Here is a 17,400-nt window from a genome sequence, read left to right on the forward strand (position 1 = left end):
TACTCTTGCCGTCACTTGGTGCCCTCTTAGCCCACAGCATGAAGATGCATGTGGCTCAGAACGTGACACACCCTGCTCCTCTCCTGTGAGCCAGCGCGGCTTTTAGCAGACAGTAAACACTCAAGGAGGGAGGAAAGGCGAGCCTGGCAGGACCAGGGGCCACCTGTGGGGCGCAGCGGAGAAGCTGCAGTGTGCTGGCCTGCAGCACAAGTATTTTGGTTGGGGCTTAGTCTGTTTGAAGAGAATGACCAAGGGAGACCCTCGCATGGGGAGCTGGTTAGTGTCGCTCCAAGCCTGGGAAAATGTGTCACAGCCTGTGGTATCCATGTCTCCCCAGACAGCAAACAGTGGGGCAGAGGAACTTGAGCAGCAGATCCATTTTAAAGGCAGGACGGCTGAGGCAAGGATGTTCCCCTGGCCTTCGTGGTTTTCTTCTCACACAAGCGATGGGAGCATGCCGGGGGATGGGCTTAAGTTCTAATCAGTGAAACCAGAGCAGAAGAACTGACCAGATCAGCAGCTTGGGCAGCCCAGGATGCACACCAGCCTCAGTGAGGAATGTGTTCACCAATGGCTGAGGGACGTCCTTAAAGGGCTTTGTTATTATTTATTCATCCTCATATTCATGCTCTCTCCCTCCCTCCCCTCCCTTCCCCCTACCTTCCCTTGCTTATAAAACACATAATGTTACCTATAAGGACATGAGAGGAATTAATCATAGCCTACATTAAAATGTCTGTGGGGTGGGAAAACCTGAGGTGGAAATGAGGCCACTCATCCCAGGGCCTGTGGAGCAGGCAAATGGCTCTCTACCCTCCACCACTGCTCAGGGTGTTCTCTGCGGGAAGGGACTCAGCACAGTGGGCCAAAGCAGGGTGAGCGTGACACCAGCTGTCACTAGCCGACAGGCAGCCTGGTCTGGAAATCATGTTTGCCCTCCCTCAAGCAACAATCCTTTTACTGTTCATGACAGTGAGGAAAGAGTCGCCGGGCAGAGCTGTCGAGCCTCCCCGCTCTCACTCAGACCACGCCAGTGTGGGTGCTGGCAGCCCCGGCGGCTCCCGGCGAGTGACACCCTGGAGCTGGAAAATGGCTAAGGACTCTGATGGGAGTGAGAGTGGGACTTGCTGCCACGCAAAAGTGCAGGCGTGCTAGTGACGTTCTCACTCTCCCAGAATTGAGGAGCTACATCTTCCTCAAGGTCCCAAGGGTCTCTGAGGCTCTGTCGGAACTGCACAGAGAGCTGCAGTGGAGAGACCGCATCCATACCTTCCAAACAACAACGTCCTGCTGGAGAAAGGGGAAACATGGCTCCGCAGTCTAAGGCCACGAGAGCTGAGTGCACAGAGGCAGCCTTTTCCGTGCACACCACCAGGACCTCACTTGAAGAGAACATGTCACCTGCTTTGACAACAGTCACCTTTGCAAAGGGCAGAGCCTTAACACTGGGGTAAAAAAAGGAAAAACTGGGGAAAATGTGAGCTAAAGTCTGCATTAGATACCTCTAGATCACAGTCCTTTGCAAAGCTTTGTGGCCACTGGGAAGGAAAGCACATTTTCACATGTCTGTCCAGACCAGCAGGTTCAGACGGATCCTGCTCCAGCCAGCATAGCCCACCTGACGTTAACTTCCGCCTTTAGCCCGCGGTGCTGTCAGTGTGTGTGACGAAATGACATGGGAAGGTGCTACGCCTGTTTTCATAGGTCTAGAAGTGTGTTCTAGCATGGACGAGAGCTGCTCCCACGTGCCCGCTCACACTGCTCTTCTACTGAGGACTGGCTGAGCCTGCGGTGGGAAGGAAGTTCGGGAGGGAAGCTAGCCTGGGGTTTAGGAAGTAGAATTCTGTGCCCATCATTGGAAAAAATAATGAAGAAATAAGGCATCCCTCAAGGCTGGAGAAATTCAACATGGTAGTAACCACAAGCGACCCTTAATAAGAAACTGTTGCGTGTCTCCTTTAATATGTTGTGTTGGGGAGAGTTCAAATCACACCATAAACAGAACCATCCAAATTAATCCACTCGCAGTTAGCATGGCATCGGCAGTATTATTCAGTGAGGGAGACGCACGGTTTAAAAAAATCACGCTTTAATTCCCCGAGAGTAAGCTGACAGGGAACTCTAAAATCAGCACTGAAGGACATGAAAATAGTCAAGCCCGTGAACCCAGAGAACTGTCTCCCAGCCTCAGGAGTGCTCTCGCCTGCCTCCCGCCTCCCCTTGCCCACGCTACAGCACGCGTGCACACATGCACTAGGACACAACTACTGCAATTGTTACTATCATTTTCTTTTGCCTTCAGGTGTGAAGCACCTGACAGCTACATGCTGAGTCATGCTAGCAAAACTAAGCCTTTCACTTCTTTAATAGTAAATTACCATTACCGAGTCATCATCACAGAAAGAGCACTCAAGCACCACTTACTTTAAATAAACACCAATTTTGAAACAATCAACTTTCAAAACCTGCATAAGTTTTTTTTAAATCCCTGATTACATTTCTGTTTATTCACTGTGGGAGTCTGAAACACTGTATTTTTAGAAACTTCCACTTAATTTCCTCTAAAAAACAAAACAAAACAAAACAAAAGGACTCTCGTGATACAGGACGGCAGTGAAGTGAAAGAAAAGGTGTGTGCTTGTCGCTTATCTTCACTATGCATAAGAGCTGGGTAAATGTGGCACTGTGCCAAGCGGATGTGTGGGAAACAGTTACCTCATGGGACAGAAAACGCGGGTTTACCAAGGCGTTCTTGTTAAACTGGGGGTTGGACGTCCTTGTCGGTTCTTTGTTTAGCCACCAGACAGCATCCTCTGCGAGCCTCGGACCCGGGGTCACTTATCCCACTCTAGTCAGCTGTGCTCTGCTTAGACCTGAGCCACTGCCCAAGATGGAGACACTCCGACTTCCTGACTCTGTGGCTCCCCCTCAGAAGACCGGGCCAGACACAGGCTCCTCCTACCTCAGTCTCCCTCTGTGTTACGGCTGCTCGTAGACAGCTTGGGTTAAATGGTGCCTTTAAGAGTGTTTTAGGCTTGGTGGTCTCTGTTGAGGTACCAGCAACCACCTTGAATTTTCTACCTTTCAAATTTCAGCTAAATCTGGTGAGTGGTGTACAGTCCCTGCAAAGACGATCTGAGGCTTCTGCCACCTTCTCAAGGAAGTCATACTTCATTTGGAGCGAGAGAATTCCTACCCTACAGAAATCAAAGACTGCCCAGAAGATGTATTCTGCTAAACAGCTTATGTTTATAATTGCTACTTACAAAGTGAAGCAGCAAAGAAGCGTGTGGCCAGAACACAGGCGTGCCCAACAGCTCCATGGGAACCGGGGAGTGTGCTTACTCAGAAGGCTCGCAGACATGCGGCCTCCAGTTTCGGGTCAGCAGTGAGAACTGTCTGCCTCTCCCGTCCTTCCACTGCTGTCTTCTTTGTATCCTGGTTGCGTTTCGCCTCCATCCTCCGCGCACTGAGTCGGGTCTTTTTCAGCAGCCTGGTCTTTGGTTTGGGGTTCATGTGTGGAAACAGGATCTAAAACTACAACAGGCTCAGCTTGCTTCTCACTGCCCACACATTTTCTCCTGTTTTCGCCTTTACTGGGAGGCCTGTGAGAAGATAGTTAAATAGAAAAGTAACTAAGCAGAAGACAGAAAACACTTGACTCCCAGATTTCTGAATTCAGAAAAATAATAAAATAGTTCTAAGTCTAACCAATATGCACAGCGTAGTCTTTGAGATGGCAGCCATTAAAAAAAAAAAAAAAAAAAAAAGCAGCAGTAGCAGCAATAGGAGCAGAAGGCCCAAAAAGAGATGGCAGAAAGAGTCAAAGCGATTAACTACGGAAGTAGTAAGGAGCCCTGTGCACCTGCCTGTTTAACCGCTTACTCCCCTCAGAAGTCACAGCCCCTGACTCACTGCATTCCCAAATGCTGCCCACGCTGGCCCTTCCCCACCGCCCTCGCTCAGCCAGGAGGGGTGGGCCAGGCCCCCACCCTCTCTTGCCCCCAGTACAGCTGCTTGCAGCTTGGCTCTGAAGGGGCTGCACGGAGAGGGTCGGGGTCACCCTGGGTCGATGGTGACAGAGGAGAGTGGCCACTACCTGTGCCCACCCAGGAGGGAGACCTGACCTCAGGAGGTAGGTGGGGACAAGAGCTGATGGGAGAGCTCAGAGGGTATGTATGCCCCGGCACCAGGTGACAAGAAACTGCCCTCGCCGGGAGAACATGGCTCTTGAGAAGTCTCTCCTAGAATTTTCTTTTCCTCAGAAGTTGGCTCCCTTCTGACGAAAGTAGCTCTGGTGTTTCATGCCAGGCAGACGACAGTTTCCCTGTGGGAGCAGAGGCGTCCCTCAGACATACCCTTCTGCCATGTGTCATGGTTGGCACCTGCCCTGGGAAGGTCCAGCTGCTGAGTCTGCCTAGGGGGCAATGGGCAGGGCCAGGGCTCTCTAGACTCTCCAGGATGAGACCTTTTCAGAGCCGCCAATAGCCATGAGCCAGACACTGCAGGCCCAGCTGGCATGTGACCAAGAGCTGCTCCTCAATCCACTTGCTGCCTGACCGTCAGGCCTTTCCTTGGGCCCATGAGCAGGTCAGATGGCCCAGGCTGCAAGTCTCCTTGACTGCACTTAGCATAGATGAGCAGGTGCTTCTGTCTGTCTCTGGTAGCGTGGGGCAGGGACTTTCAGCACATCTAAGACTGTCCCCAGCACCCACTTCAATCATGTGCAGGGTCATCAAATGGATAGATAAGTAAGAGCAAGCTAGAGAAGGCTCATGTCCAGAGCTTTGGGAGGGCAGAGCTAGAGTCTGTTCTACTCAAGGAAACAGATCAAGCCCTGGTTCTGGAAGGTGGCCTGCTCTCGGGGCACGAAGGCCTGAGCCCCCGAACTGCACTCATTACTGCTAGCTCCACCCAAATGCCTGCAGGTTGTCTCCGCTGTTGGGTCCCGCTGAAACATGATTCGGCCATCACGTGTGACTACACCCAGCATTAGCTCCCTTGGGAGTGGCGGAAGGCAGGCGGTCCTCGGGAATGGAGAGGACATAGACCATGATGGCCAAGGAGCACGTCTCAGACCACCTGCTGTGCCCTACACATGGCGGGCAGTCGTTTCCTTGGTGGCACCTCTCTTGGCTTTCTCCGGTCCTTGCAACATCCTATAGTTTATCGTCACAAATTCAGAGTCGCCTAAGAGAGCCATTTCAGGACTGAGAGAGAGCCTAGGGTGGGGACTCTCGGGCAGGGCGTGGGGTCGGCATCTCTGCATGAAGGTACTCTGGCAGCTGAAAGGTAAGGTGGCGGCCACTGGCAGAGGCCGAGGACAACCCGGAGATGAATCGTCCTCCAAGGCCAGTCAGGCTGATGCACCGGCCCTGCAGGACGGGCCCCACATGGAGCTGTACATGCATCTGAGCCCGGAGGAGGCAAGCAGGAGGAGAAGCGGGGAAACCGCGAGCTGACTGGTAGGAGGCCCGCTGCTGCCCTCCACCCGCCAGGTGGGGCAGTGCACCCTAGACAAGCCGAGCCAGAGCCTGCTCCGCGTGAACCTTCCCGGGGCTCAAACCCTTTCTTTAAAGATTACCATCTCCCTTCCGCCCTGTCTGCCTCATGCACATTTCTCTTGTGGACAGCTGGACACGGGAAACAAACAGGTGGGGAACTCCAGGGGTCAGAGCTGCAGCGTAGCTTAGGTTTAGGCGCCAGCCACACAGAAGCCCACAGGTGAGGTCCAGGCGGCTTCACCAGCTTTCCCTGGGAGCCCACTGCTGTCAGCCAGCCAGTTAGCTAGAAGCATGCAAAGGTGTGGCTCTCCTTCTGCCATGTGGGGTGAGCAACTGCCATCGGTCCATACCAACCTCTGTGGCTCCCGTGAACTACCGTGGGTCTTTCCACCCCCTGTGTATCTGCGAAGGATGGTCAACGCATCCTAGCAAAAGCTGTCTTCATCAGCTGGGAGTTAGATCTCCAGGAACTGCTCTCAGCGCCCTGTGGTAGTGACACGTAGCCTGATGGAGCTGAAAACTTAGATATCCTCGCCTGTTCATCTGTTCTCATGCAAGCTGTGCATCTCTGGAGTAGGCCAGCCCAGGAGTCTCACTGCTGCCTTCCACAGTGGGTGCTAGGCATGGTGGCACTGCCTTGGAACCCCAGGGCAAGGCAGAAGGGGATGGCCATCCATTCAAAGTGCTTTTTACAGATGGAGACAGTGCAGTGTGCAGAGGGGAGAGCCTGGCCTAAGAACACCCTGCCTGTAAGCAGAAGGGCCAGTGCAGGGGCCTGAATGGCCTCCTCAGCACTGCACAACTTTCCATATGACACTGTTGCCATGGGCCAATCTGTGGACAGATTTATTTCCCTTGTCTCCATCCACAGCTTTCAGATCAGCAAGGACAGGGTTCATCCCTCAAGCTTTCAGGTCTGCTATCACTAGGCCCTTCCCCGGCTCCTCTGGGAGCCTCTCACAGCTCCTTCTGGAATGAGAGGCCACCTCAGTCTACTTTCCACCCGCACCCGTGACACCACAGGATCTAGAATCTCCAGAGCCTAGCTTCTGAGCATGCCTGTGAGAAATTATTTAGAGGAGGTAAATTGACTTGGGGGCATGCCCTGAACATGGCACCATCCCTGGCTTGTGTCCTGACTGGAGGAGGAGGACTGACCCGCAGCAGCGTCCTTTGTCTCCTGCCTCCTGCGTGACGCAATGTGCCCACCGCCTCGACTGTGTCTTCCCTGCCACGATGGACTAACTGCACCAGGACACTGTCAGCCAGAATGAACCCTTCCTCCCTTAAGGTGCTTTGGTCGGAGTATTTAACCAGCAACAGAAAAAGCAACCAACACAGTCCCATCCCCTGTCTTTCAGGGACAGGCTGAGAATACAGGCTGCTCCCTTGGCTTCCATGCCTTGGGAGCCATGGGGACACGGGCTGGGGGCTTGAACCCAATGCTCTTCTCCAACAAACCCCAGAGGCTCATGCAGCAGTGCCACAGGGGCTGAGATCTGCTGTGCCTCCGTCCACCTTCTGCTTTGACGCAGCATCTAAGGACAGTGACCACAAATAAGGAAATAAAGTTCAGATTCATGGAGAATTGTGTGAGCCTTTTTCCTGAGGCAGCAGAATCTAAAAAGCAAAACTAATGAACCTCGAAGGGTGAGGACTGCGGGGGTGTGCCCCTCCCTGTCAAATGCAGGCTCCAGGCTAGCAAGAGAAACAAGCCATCTACCAGCTAAGAGCTCATATCAGCGCTCTCGGGGCCCTGCAGAGTCCGACCAGGATTTCTCTTCTTTTCAACATACTTGTAGATGCTCTGTGGTCCCCTCAGGCCTTATACATGGACCATTCCAGATCATGGGCTCAACAGTTGTTTCAGAACCAAACCAAACCAAACCAAACCAAACCAAACCAAACCAAACCAAACCACCACCAACAAAAACCAGCAATCTAATTAAAAGCTGGGATTCAAGATCTTGGTCTGCAATTCTATCATGAGTGACAGCTACTGTCCTCCAAGTGCAGGCGAGCCAGAACAAGGGGCTCTGGCAAGAGGCCCCCTGTGCTGGTGAAAGGAAAGAACCGACTCCAAACTCTGGTAGTGCAAGGGAAATCAGAATGGTTACAAACAGTTTTGCCAAAGCTGAACTCGGTGAAGGGATTCAGTGATTTCTCAGACGGTGTCACAGGAGACAGAAGAGAAGCATTCTGTGAACCCCCCAAAACCTGTCATTGTTTGCATTCAATGAAATTCCTTTCAAAATCAACTTTCCACATCCCAATTATATTCAACAACATTCTAGCTAACATTTCGGCTGCAATTCAAATTAACTAATGCCCCAAAGAGCCCCTAATCGACACGGTTCTCAGCGCAATTGAATACAATCAAAGCTCAGAAAATGAAGGGGGGATGCTTATTTCATGCAAATTCAGAATATCGCTCAAGCTTAATTTTACTGATAATATAAAGGTGGGACATTTTGAACATTACAGTGAATGAAACCTTTAAGCGGCAAGAGTTATTTTATAAAATGCTACCTCTGAAAAGCTGATTGCCAAACAGTATAAAAATGGTTTGAAGCATAAATGCCAAGTTCATTTCTATTTCACTTCTGAGGTAACTATCTTTCAAATCGCAACAGCTGGACTATTTAACACAATCTGGTCTGGTGAATCACAGTGCAGCGCTTCCCTGCTCGCCCAGCGGGACATCTGCATTAGCCCGTGGCAGCCATCCAACAAATGACGTGCAGAGGCCGGCCTGAACTCTGGTTCATTTACAATGAAAACGGAGAAAACCACAATCGTATTTACCACCTTCAAGGATGGAAAATGGAAAGACTAAAATTTGTCTTTATAAAGTAGTTTTCTGGGAAAACTCCAAAGAGGAACTGAGTTTCTATTTCCCTAGTGTAAAAATAAGTCTCGCCTCCCCCTCCCATGCCCGCAGTTAGCAGAGCAGTGAAGGAAGTGCGTTCCTGAGCCAGTGCTCACTGCTCACTGCTTCTTTCAGAAATGCTTGGTTTTTCAGAGCTTTTCATCCACCAGTCCAAAACCTGAAAAACAATACATTCCAAACACAAGCCGAGAAGTTCTCATCACTACCAAGTCTCACGCTTGTGTGAGTGCAGGCAGAACAAGGCTCAGTATTCTGGGCTTTGTAGACTCTTTAAAAACTGTATTTTATCCCAAGGACTATGTCTGTCCGTCAGTCTGACTCTGCTTTTATTTGTAGGAAGACAGACTGAAAGTACAGAAAGTGTTTCGTGTGTCCTGATTTACCAGAGTCCCTTTGTCACAGGTGACAATAGTGGTGGAAAGACTCAGCAAAATTCATTTTATTTGTTAACTGCCCAGACCGGGGTGGTCCCTGCAAGACTGTGCCAGCTTGTTTATGTCAGCTAGACGGAGGGCAATGTATAGATTCTGAACCTTGACGGTCCTCACTGGCAAAGTCATGTAGGCAAAGCATGAACTCTTTGGTTGCTGTTTTGTTTTTTTCTTTTTAATATGTGTGTGTGTGTTTGTGTGTACAGATTTTGTACAGATTTTAATCCCTCTGGAAATTCATTTAGATCCCAGGTATTTAAAAACTGCACGTCATCACGAGAACTACGTTAAAGACAGACAATCCTCCACAGAGGTCACTGTGAACACCAATTCCTTTTAACTCTGTGCACAAAATGCATTTTCATGCACATATATTTTAGTTATTCCTTTGAGTTGACTACAATTTATATATCAAACTTTTAAGACAGGTGTCACAGGGAATTCAGTCTGTCACTTTTTGTATACTTCCATGACAGGATAAAGTATGTTTCAAGTGAAATGTGTTTTATCTAGTGTAAGAAGTTTAGTCCATTCATCCCCAGATTTGAAATTGCTTTTCCAACCTTAGAAGTTACTTTTCTTTCAATTAAAACAGAACAAAACAAAGTAAAACTTCACTCTGCCTGGAGAAGCACAAATAAAAGGAAACAGAAACACTGTTAAGAAATGATTTTTAAAAACCTACAGTGTAGCAAAGGCAATTTGCAGGAATGATACATTTTAGACAAAGTCCTGTAAAACCAGAGCCCTTGAACTGGAAGCAAACATTAAGAGGCAATTAATTCTTCAAGAGGAAGGAGAATTACTCCGTAGCACTTTAACAGTAATTTTGAGATTTACTCAGCGCATTTTACCAGTCATTTCTTCACTAGGTGTAATACATCCTGAACAATTAATCTGGAAGAAGTTGCTGTCTGCATAGCCCTCAGAGCGCGCAGACAATGCCGGCTGCTGAGCTCTCCGGCAGACCACAGGATAACTCCTCATGGGGGAAGAAGAAAAGACCAAGTCGGGGGGGTCTCAGCTTCCAGAGCATCCAGTTGTTCGGCTAATTTTGTTGTTAAAACTTAATTGTCCATGTACCAGCACACACGGCTCCATTGAGGCCCGGCTCTGTGGAACGGAGCCGCTTCCTGCAGTGTCTGCACACAATTCAGCAGCACTAAGATTACAGCCGAGCGCCCAGCAAATCCCTTAATTGTGTAAGAGCATCAGATTAAGCAGGAAGGTCTATGTGGCTCATTCTGCTAGTGGACTCTTCTCAGAAATAAATGTTTACTAAGTAGAGGGAGGGTGCCTTCTCCTCCTCTCCTGCAATGCAGAGCCTATACACACACACACACACACACACACACACACACACACACACACCAGAAAGAAAATGAGGAAAAGAAATGATGAGGAAACAGGCTGAGAGTAACCGGAAGAAAGCACACTTCTTTCACCACAGAGACCGTAAACTTCCATAGCCTCCATTTGGATAACAGATTGGCACAAGCCTTTCCGAAGAAATGGTTCACGGCCAACAGAACAAATGCACGTCCATCTGAGACCAGTGCTAGACGGAAAGGTTTTATGCAAAGTTGCTCTTGAAGTAAGTTTAAGAATAAAAATTTCTGTCAACACATTTCAAAAGCTCAGCCTCCCCGTCTCCAATTGCGAAAACCAGTACTTTCCCATCTCATTTTTAACATTAGATTCACAGGAGAAATAAATAAAACTGAAGAAATGAGTTAGAGGTCAAACAAAGATTTAAAAAAATTAAACCTATTTTTAATTAAAAACTTAAAAGGCATTTAGATTTTTTTTTCTGTCATGGAAAGGTTTGACTGATCACACCAACCAAGAGACATCTACATTTTTTCTTTTGCCAGCCACCCTCTGCTATTCAGAAAACAGCTCAGACAAGATGAACTCTCAATAGAATAAATCTGTATGGGGGCCAAGAGTCACAAGTATTTAGAGCTACCACAGATCTGGAAATTAAATGTAAATTAAAATAAAAATGGCTTCAATAGAAAGGGACACTTTTCTACTGAAAGCGAAGTCCTATAATTGCTATGTGGGTTTTGTGTTTTAATTCTCCAAGGGCACCAAGTGACCTGGGTTGAACCTCACAAACAAAAAAGCAAGCTGCCTGCCTGCCCGGTGGCTCAAAGGGATATTTAAAAGAACCGGAAGCTTCCAGACCAGAGATTAGGAGAGCTGGTTGCTGGCTGGAAGTCTCCAGGTACTGTGCTTAAAATGACTTCGGCCTTTGAGGACGACCAGGAGAAGAAGGGCATTCTGGGAAGGGGCTGCCTGGAAGGCGCTGCAGTGGGGTTATCTGAGCCCCCTTCCACAAGGCCCTCCTTTCCAGTGCAAAGTTTCAAATGTGCCATTAGGTTGGGGCTGACTGCCTCGTTTACTTGTGACTCCTGGAGGACGTTCATCTGGAGAGTGACTAATGAAGGCTGTAAACAAGGATGACAGAGCCCACTCAGACCAGCAGAGCCACTTGCAGGTGAGTATGTGTCAGGGAGAGAGACAATGGTGACGGAGAGCATTAGCCCACCACAGTCCATCACCATTTCCAAAGGCCCCTTTCTGTGCCCTGCCCAGAGCCACACACAGCCAACCTGTAAAGTATTTGACCTAAAAGTACTACCGGCACATTTGAAGCATCTGGGAGAGTTTGAAAAGAATGTATAGAGGACAGCTGGAGAAACGCTCAGTGGGTGCGAGCACCGGCCGTGGAAGCATGAGGACCCGGTTCTCCCGCTGGGGTCGGGTGCTGAGCTGCAGATGGCTACCCAGGCCCACGATGCAGCACTGGACCCACTGGACAGCTGGGGAAAGCAGGAGGAGCTGCTGGCTCAGGGAGAAACGCTGTCTCAGAGTAACAAGGTGGACAGTGACTGAAGACACTCAGCATCCTTCTCTGGCCTTGACAGGTGCATGTGCTCTCTCGCTCTGTCACACACACACACACACACAAACACAGACACACACACACACAAACACACACAAGTTTATTTTAAAGGATGTCTTTCCACTAGAGGAATGGAAAGCTTTAAAACAACCTCTTCCCAATTACTCATTAAGATTGCTTGCTGATCAGATCAGCTCTTTCTGATTGCTTCCTGCTCCACTAACAGCAGGACTGTCCCAGGAGACACTGACAGACACGAGGGCCGATGCAAGCTGAGCGTGGACAGTCAGAGGGACAGGGAGTGCACAGAACATGCCCAAAGAGCATGCAACTGTAGTGGCTGCTCCCCTGCAGGAGAGCCGCAAGCCACGCCCTCCCGCCTTCCTTTAGCCCTTAGTGAACCAAGCGCAGCGAGCGCCGGAGAAAGAACTTGAAGAGTTCAAGTTCTGAGCCGACTATCCATCAGAAGCCTAATTGCGGGCAAACTGTTTACTTCACGCACAGAATGGGAACAGGGTCTCATCTATAGATCTGGTTTGGCTAAAAGAGCTGGCCAGTGACCTCGGAAGCAAATCCCGGCACCCTCAGCCCCTCTCCATTGACACACACATCCTGCCTACTAAGGTTTAGGCACATTCATCTCAATGTATGTAGTTTTAGTGTGAACACCTACCATGAAGAGGAAATAGTAACTAAGGTGCACACGTGATGGAAAGGTGTGGGCTTTCCCCCAAACAATGCTTTCCCAGTTCAATGCACGAGGACTTCAGGGAACAGTGGACTCACACACTGTGTTGTAACACAGAGTTACAAATGTCTGGGCACCCTGCCCTGGGGCTAAGATGGAGGACACGGCCGATCAAACAGGTGTTTTGGGGTCTTATATTTACTGTTCAACTTCTGCTTCTGAAATGCTGCTCCGTTTCACCCGTCTGTTGTTAATCCATGGCCCACGGATTGAACTGGAAAAACTGCAGCCTAACTGTGGAGAGCAGTGCTCTCCTGGACACGTGGTTGGGAGTGTAAAAATATGTGGGTCAGCACTAGTGTGAGCTGACGACCATTTAAAAAGTCTGACCCAACTTCCAGAGTTAAAGTTTTGTAAACACATGTTAAACGTATGAGGGTAAAAACATATAATGGTGATTAGAGCAGACATCATTTTTGCTGACGCAGCTGACTTGATTTCCCTTGCTGAACCAGCAGAGGACTCTAAGACTGTGCAGCCTCGACCTCCTTGCCCCAGCCTGAAGAAATAGAGAGGACTCCAGCTCCTTCTGCTGTGCCCAGGGATCTCCACACCAACGGGATCCGAAAGCATTTGAGGCAACAGTGACAGCTGAATTGAGCAGATGGAACCCCAAAAGTATTAGCAGTGAAAGACAGAACACTTTCATTTGGACATCTAAGTTCTGGTGAGGTATTTAAAAACCCATTATTTTACATCCTGGGGCTTGTGTTTTAAGATAAATCTGTAATGAGTAGTAAAGCAAGTCATGGCTACAAAACAGGTACCTGTTTGTTCCTTTTCTTAAAGGCGAGCATGTGCCAAGTGACACGGATTGCTGAGGTCTTAGAGGTGGAAAGAGTCGTGTCTGACCTCCTGGCTTCAAGCTTAATTTAGAAGAAACAAAAAGGAAACCAACCATGGAGAAGTCATGTGACCTGACCAACACTACCCGCCCAGCCAAGGACAAAGCTACAAACCTAACCTCCAGCTTCACTGTTGTCCTTAATTATTGTTATCCCGCAACAGAACTGAAATGTAAGCTAGGGAAGGAATGAAGTCAAACTCATTCCATAAACTACCTAATCGACAGGAGAACCCTACTAAGTGGGCGTGGCTACACTCAGTCAGGTCTTGGAAATGACAGACCGTTCTTTGCCGCCACAGACAAGCCAGGAAAGGACTGGGTTAGAAACTAAACACTGTCAATCTTCTCTGCTGCTCGCTGGTTTAAACAGAAAACAAAAGTGGAAACACACCCCGAAGTTTGGGTTTTCTGACCTTGTGATACTTGGTTAACCTTTTTTTAGGAATTGTGTATATGGCTGTCTGGAAGGGAGAAAATAGAATTTTTCCCTTTAATACTGAGCGCCCACCTGCTGATTAGCTTGAGTCAAGGAAACTCCCTCCATCTTGGTTGTGTGAGTCTCGAGGCCCAGAAAAAAGCATGGAAGCAGCGGCCAGGCGGACAGTTCGCCATCAGCCCTTACCTTCTTACCGAAGGGGCAGTCCTTCGTGTGCCCCAGTGACAGACAGTCAACACTGACAGACACAGCCACCGTGAGAGTCAAGACAGCAGAGCAGAAAGACAGTGCCCACCGGAAACACAGAACAGACTTTCACAGCTACCACTAAAACAGAAGCAGAGTAAATGAGGACCACCACCACCACAAGCTGGTGCCTTCTCTGCCTCCTTTGGCCCATACTTTGTATGTGCTACTGTCATTCACTTTAATGAATCCTTGGAATTAAAGATTGGGACTAACTCTTCCTTTCTTCATAGGGTCCCAGGACATAAACTAATGGATGACTGGTTTTATAATTTTTAGACAAGAGCTATTTAATTCCCTAAAATCCACACATGCTGATTTGTGCTTTTCAGGGGTGGTTTGAAGGGTTTTCATCTTCTTAGGCAAAACCCCTGTGGCTCCCACGTTGCTCTCTAGCTGTTGGTAAAGAAGCCAGCACAGCTTTGCTGAACTGGTCAGGGGAGCATGGCTGGACCTCCCTGCCTCACTGGCTCTTGGGGGGTTTGGAGACTCCCTCCTGAGCAGGAACAATGTGGGGTACAGAGCTGAATGCTAACAACTTCCCAGACTTTAACAAATGTTTTCTTAAACCATAGAATCCAACCAAACAACCAGACACGTCTGAAGCTCGGGCTACGTGTCTGAACGCCGTGTGCCTGTGTGCTACCTGATCAGCCGGGACCCGCTGGCACTGAGAACAGGCCTGTCCGTGCCCCGTTTACTAAGAGCCTCCCGCCTGGCAGGTGCCGATCCTGGCGTGTGAAACACCACAGATATGTAAGATGGTCAAAAATAAACACCCTACCCTCGTAAGGTTTCCGTTTCCACAGAGGGAGAGAGAGAACCCACACGGCAAAGCAGACGGCGGCCGCTGCAGGCAAGATGGACGTGGGGAATCAGGGCTTCCGAGAATTCGGAGCTACAGCCTTGACTGAAGTGGTCGGGAATCTACCTGAGGGAAAACTGAGGGTGTGAGGGGCTCCACTTGTAGCCATTTGGGGAGTGTGAGGGCCAAGCAAGCCTTGGGGGATGTTCACAGAACAAGGAAGTCCTGAGCGAATTTACCTGTTACCATGGGCACAGCGCGTCAAGGACTAGGCCTCAGACGCCTGGGAAGCTGCACAGCCTTTCCTGTGGGGTGAGGCTCAAGAAATAGTCAGCTCCCCCTCACGCTGCAGTCTACAGAGTCCTCCCACTGACACTACCCCACCCAGAGCGGCATACGATAAACAGTAAACCAGCTGAGTTCCAGGCTGTGGGTGACCGGAGCCAGCCGGGCTCCTTTGTCCCTGTGTCTTTCCTTTCTTCATTGCGTCAGCTCCTCTAGTCAGGTTTCCTGGACCTTTCCCTCCAGGGAAGAACATTCTTGGCAAAGCAGGCATTGCAGACACCAGGCCGTGTGAGCAAAAGGACTGACGTGGGAGGAGGAGAGGTGAGGACAGCAGGGCTACCGTAAGGGGGGGGGGGGCGAGCTGGGACAGTCGTCTGAATCATAGGCCACTGGGATTGACAGCCTCCCTTGACCTTGCTCCCTGCCAAGAGCTGATAGTGCCACTCATGGTGCTGCTGCCATGAAAGGACAGCTGCTGGAGGGTAAAAATGTGTTAATTTACGGGACGTACAGTAACACGTGCAGGAGAACGGACGCGACAGAGGGAAAGCCAGCACTCTGAAGTCTAACCCAAAAACTCAAGTTAAACGCCGCGAAGGGCTGGGCAGATGGGCCAGTAGGTAGAGTGCTTGTTCATGAGTGTGAGAGCCAAGTCTGGCTCCCCAGAACCTGCAGAAGGCGAGACTCTGTAGTGTGCACCCGTAATCCCCCACCTCAAGCCTGGTGCACACAGCAGCCAGCAAGAGTGCCAGCAAGCAAGGCGGAAGAGGGAGAGTGCTCTGAGCTGTCTCCTGACCTCTGCACACAGTGAAGCATATGTACCCCCCCTTGACCTCTCCCACGGTGGTTAGTGTAACTGAATGAACTTGTCAGTCAACAGCCCTGAAAATTGCCCCTCTCCTTCCTGGAAGTGTCTGGTTCCTGGCTAACATGGATTTTCACTCATAGAAGCTGCAGCTAAGTCTGCCAGTTACCCCAGATTGAAGCTTACATGTACGTTGGCGTGTACACAGAACTCTCAGATTCGCTTGGCCTAGCTGTACTGAGGCAAGATGTGAGGAAAGGAAACACTTATTTTCTAAATGACTGTTAACGTGAAAACACATGGTTACAACCCAGACAACCAAGAACGGAAGACACACGCATTTCGTGACAAAGTTTAAAAGTTAATACACCACACCTGATACTTAGATTAGTGCTTTAAGTAGCTAAATTAAGTTGCAACGCGTCTCTTAAGCAGTCATTGAACGAGCAAGATGAGAAATAAATTGAGTTCCTCATCGGCCTTTCTGGCATCTAGCAACTCTGTCAACACACGGATCCTTTTCACTGTCAATTCAACACACATTTCGCAGACCTTGGGCCTGCAATTATTTCATTTCCTTTCTTGGAAATGTAATTTCCACTTACTTTTGGAGAATAAAAGGCAGACAAAAGGAGAAAGGAGTAGCAGTATTTTCTGATTAAGATTATCTGTGTAAAACGGTGAAGGGGAAAAAATCTATACACTTGTACTGGAACGTGCCTCAGAAACTAACTTGTCTCGGCCAAATTGCTTTTGTGTCTGGATATTGGTTCAAATGCTGCCAGATTGCTGATGTTGAATTAGTGCTGAGCAAATTTAATAGCAAAGTCAAAGAATGAATATGGATCATCTTTCTGGGAGATGCAAACAGCTCCCAGCAAAGAAAGGGAACAGGACTGCAAGAATACATGCTTTAAAAAAAAACAGTGAAATTAGATAAGACTGTAAATCAGCAAAGAGGGCCATTCATTCCAAAGGAGATGGGGTCTCAAAAGTCCCAGTGAGGAGAAGCATGAGAGGAAGAAAATACCAGTTGGCAAAAATAGATCCAAATTGAATTTCAACTTCATTTGTCCAGGTTTCGCCTTTTAAGCTAAGACAGCAAAGACTACAAAGAAGGGGTCTCTCCCTGACAGAACAGGAAATCAGAGGTTTAATTAACTGTGATTACAAGATTCGGCTGATCTGATTGGCCTCACCTCTTCCTTTTCATTAAGTGACAATCTAGCTGACATCCTGGCAAGAGAATTAGAGAGCAACTGTGGACTAATTTCAGACGAGCTTGCTATTGTCACACACAGGCTGTCCTCCACCACGCTGGTCTGCAGCGCCTTCAGCGGCAGGATCAGACCTAACAAAGGGTCACTTGAAGCTGGTGTCCATAGATAACCCTGCATGCGGCACAGTCAGTCTCTGCAAAGAACAGGATGAAGGAACATCTTTCAGGGGCCAGAAAATGATGCTGAACAAACAGGGGCTCCAAAGGAGTATA

The 17,400-nt window shown here is 49.0% G+C and overlaps 1 protein-coding gene across 3 annotated transcripts in view; it reads right to left on the reverse strand.

The window, feature by feature from the left end:
* Positions 1–1,931: 1,931 nt before the first annotated feature.
* Shtn1 (shootin 1) overlaps positions 1,932–17,400 on the reverse strand; it is a 76,100-nt gene continuing 60,631 nt past the window's right edge. For 2 of the 3 annotated variants that reach the window (XM_021643411.2, XM_060391754.1), the window contains one exon: positions 1,932–3,605. In XM_021643411.2, coding sequence (XP_021499086.1) covers positions 3,383–3,605 — 223 coding nt within the window. In that variant the 3' untranslated portion in view covers positions 1,932–3,382. Of the gene's footprint in view, positions 3,606–5,858; positions 5,989–17,400 lie in introns of all 3 variants that reach the window. The other variant, XR_009594381.1, reaches the window with a different exon arrangement.

The sequence above is a fragment of the Meriones unguiculatus genome, chromosome 1 (assembly GCF_030254825.1).
Source record: "Meriones unguiculatus strain TT.TT164.6M chromosome 1, Bangor_MerUng_6.1, whole genome shotgun sequence".
NCBI lineage: Eukaryota > Metazoa > Chordata > Mammalia > Rodentia > Muridae > Meriones > Meriones unguiculatus.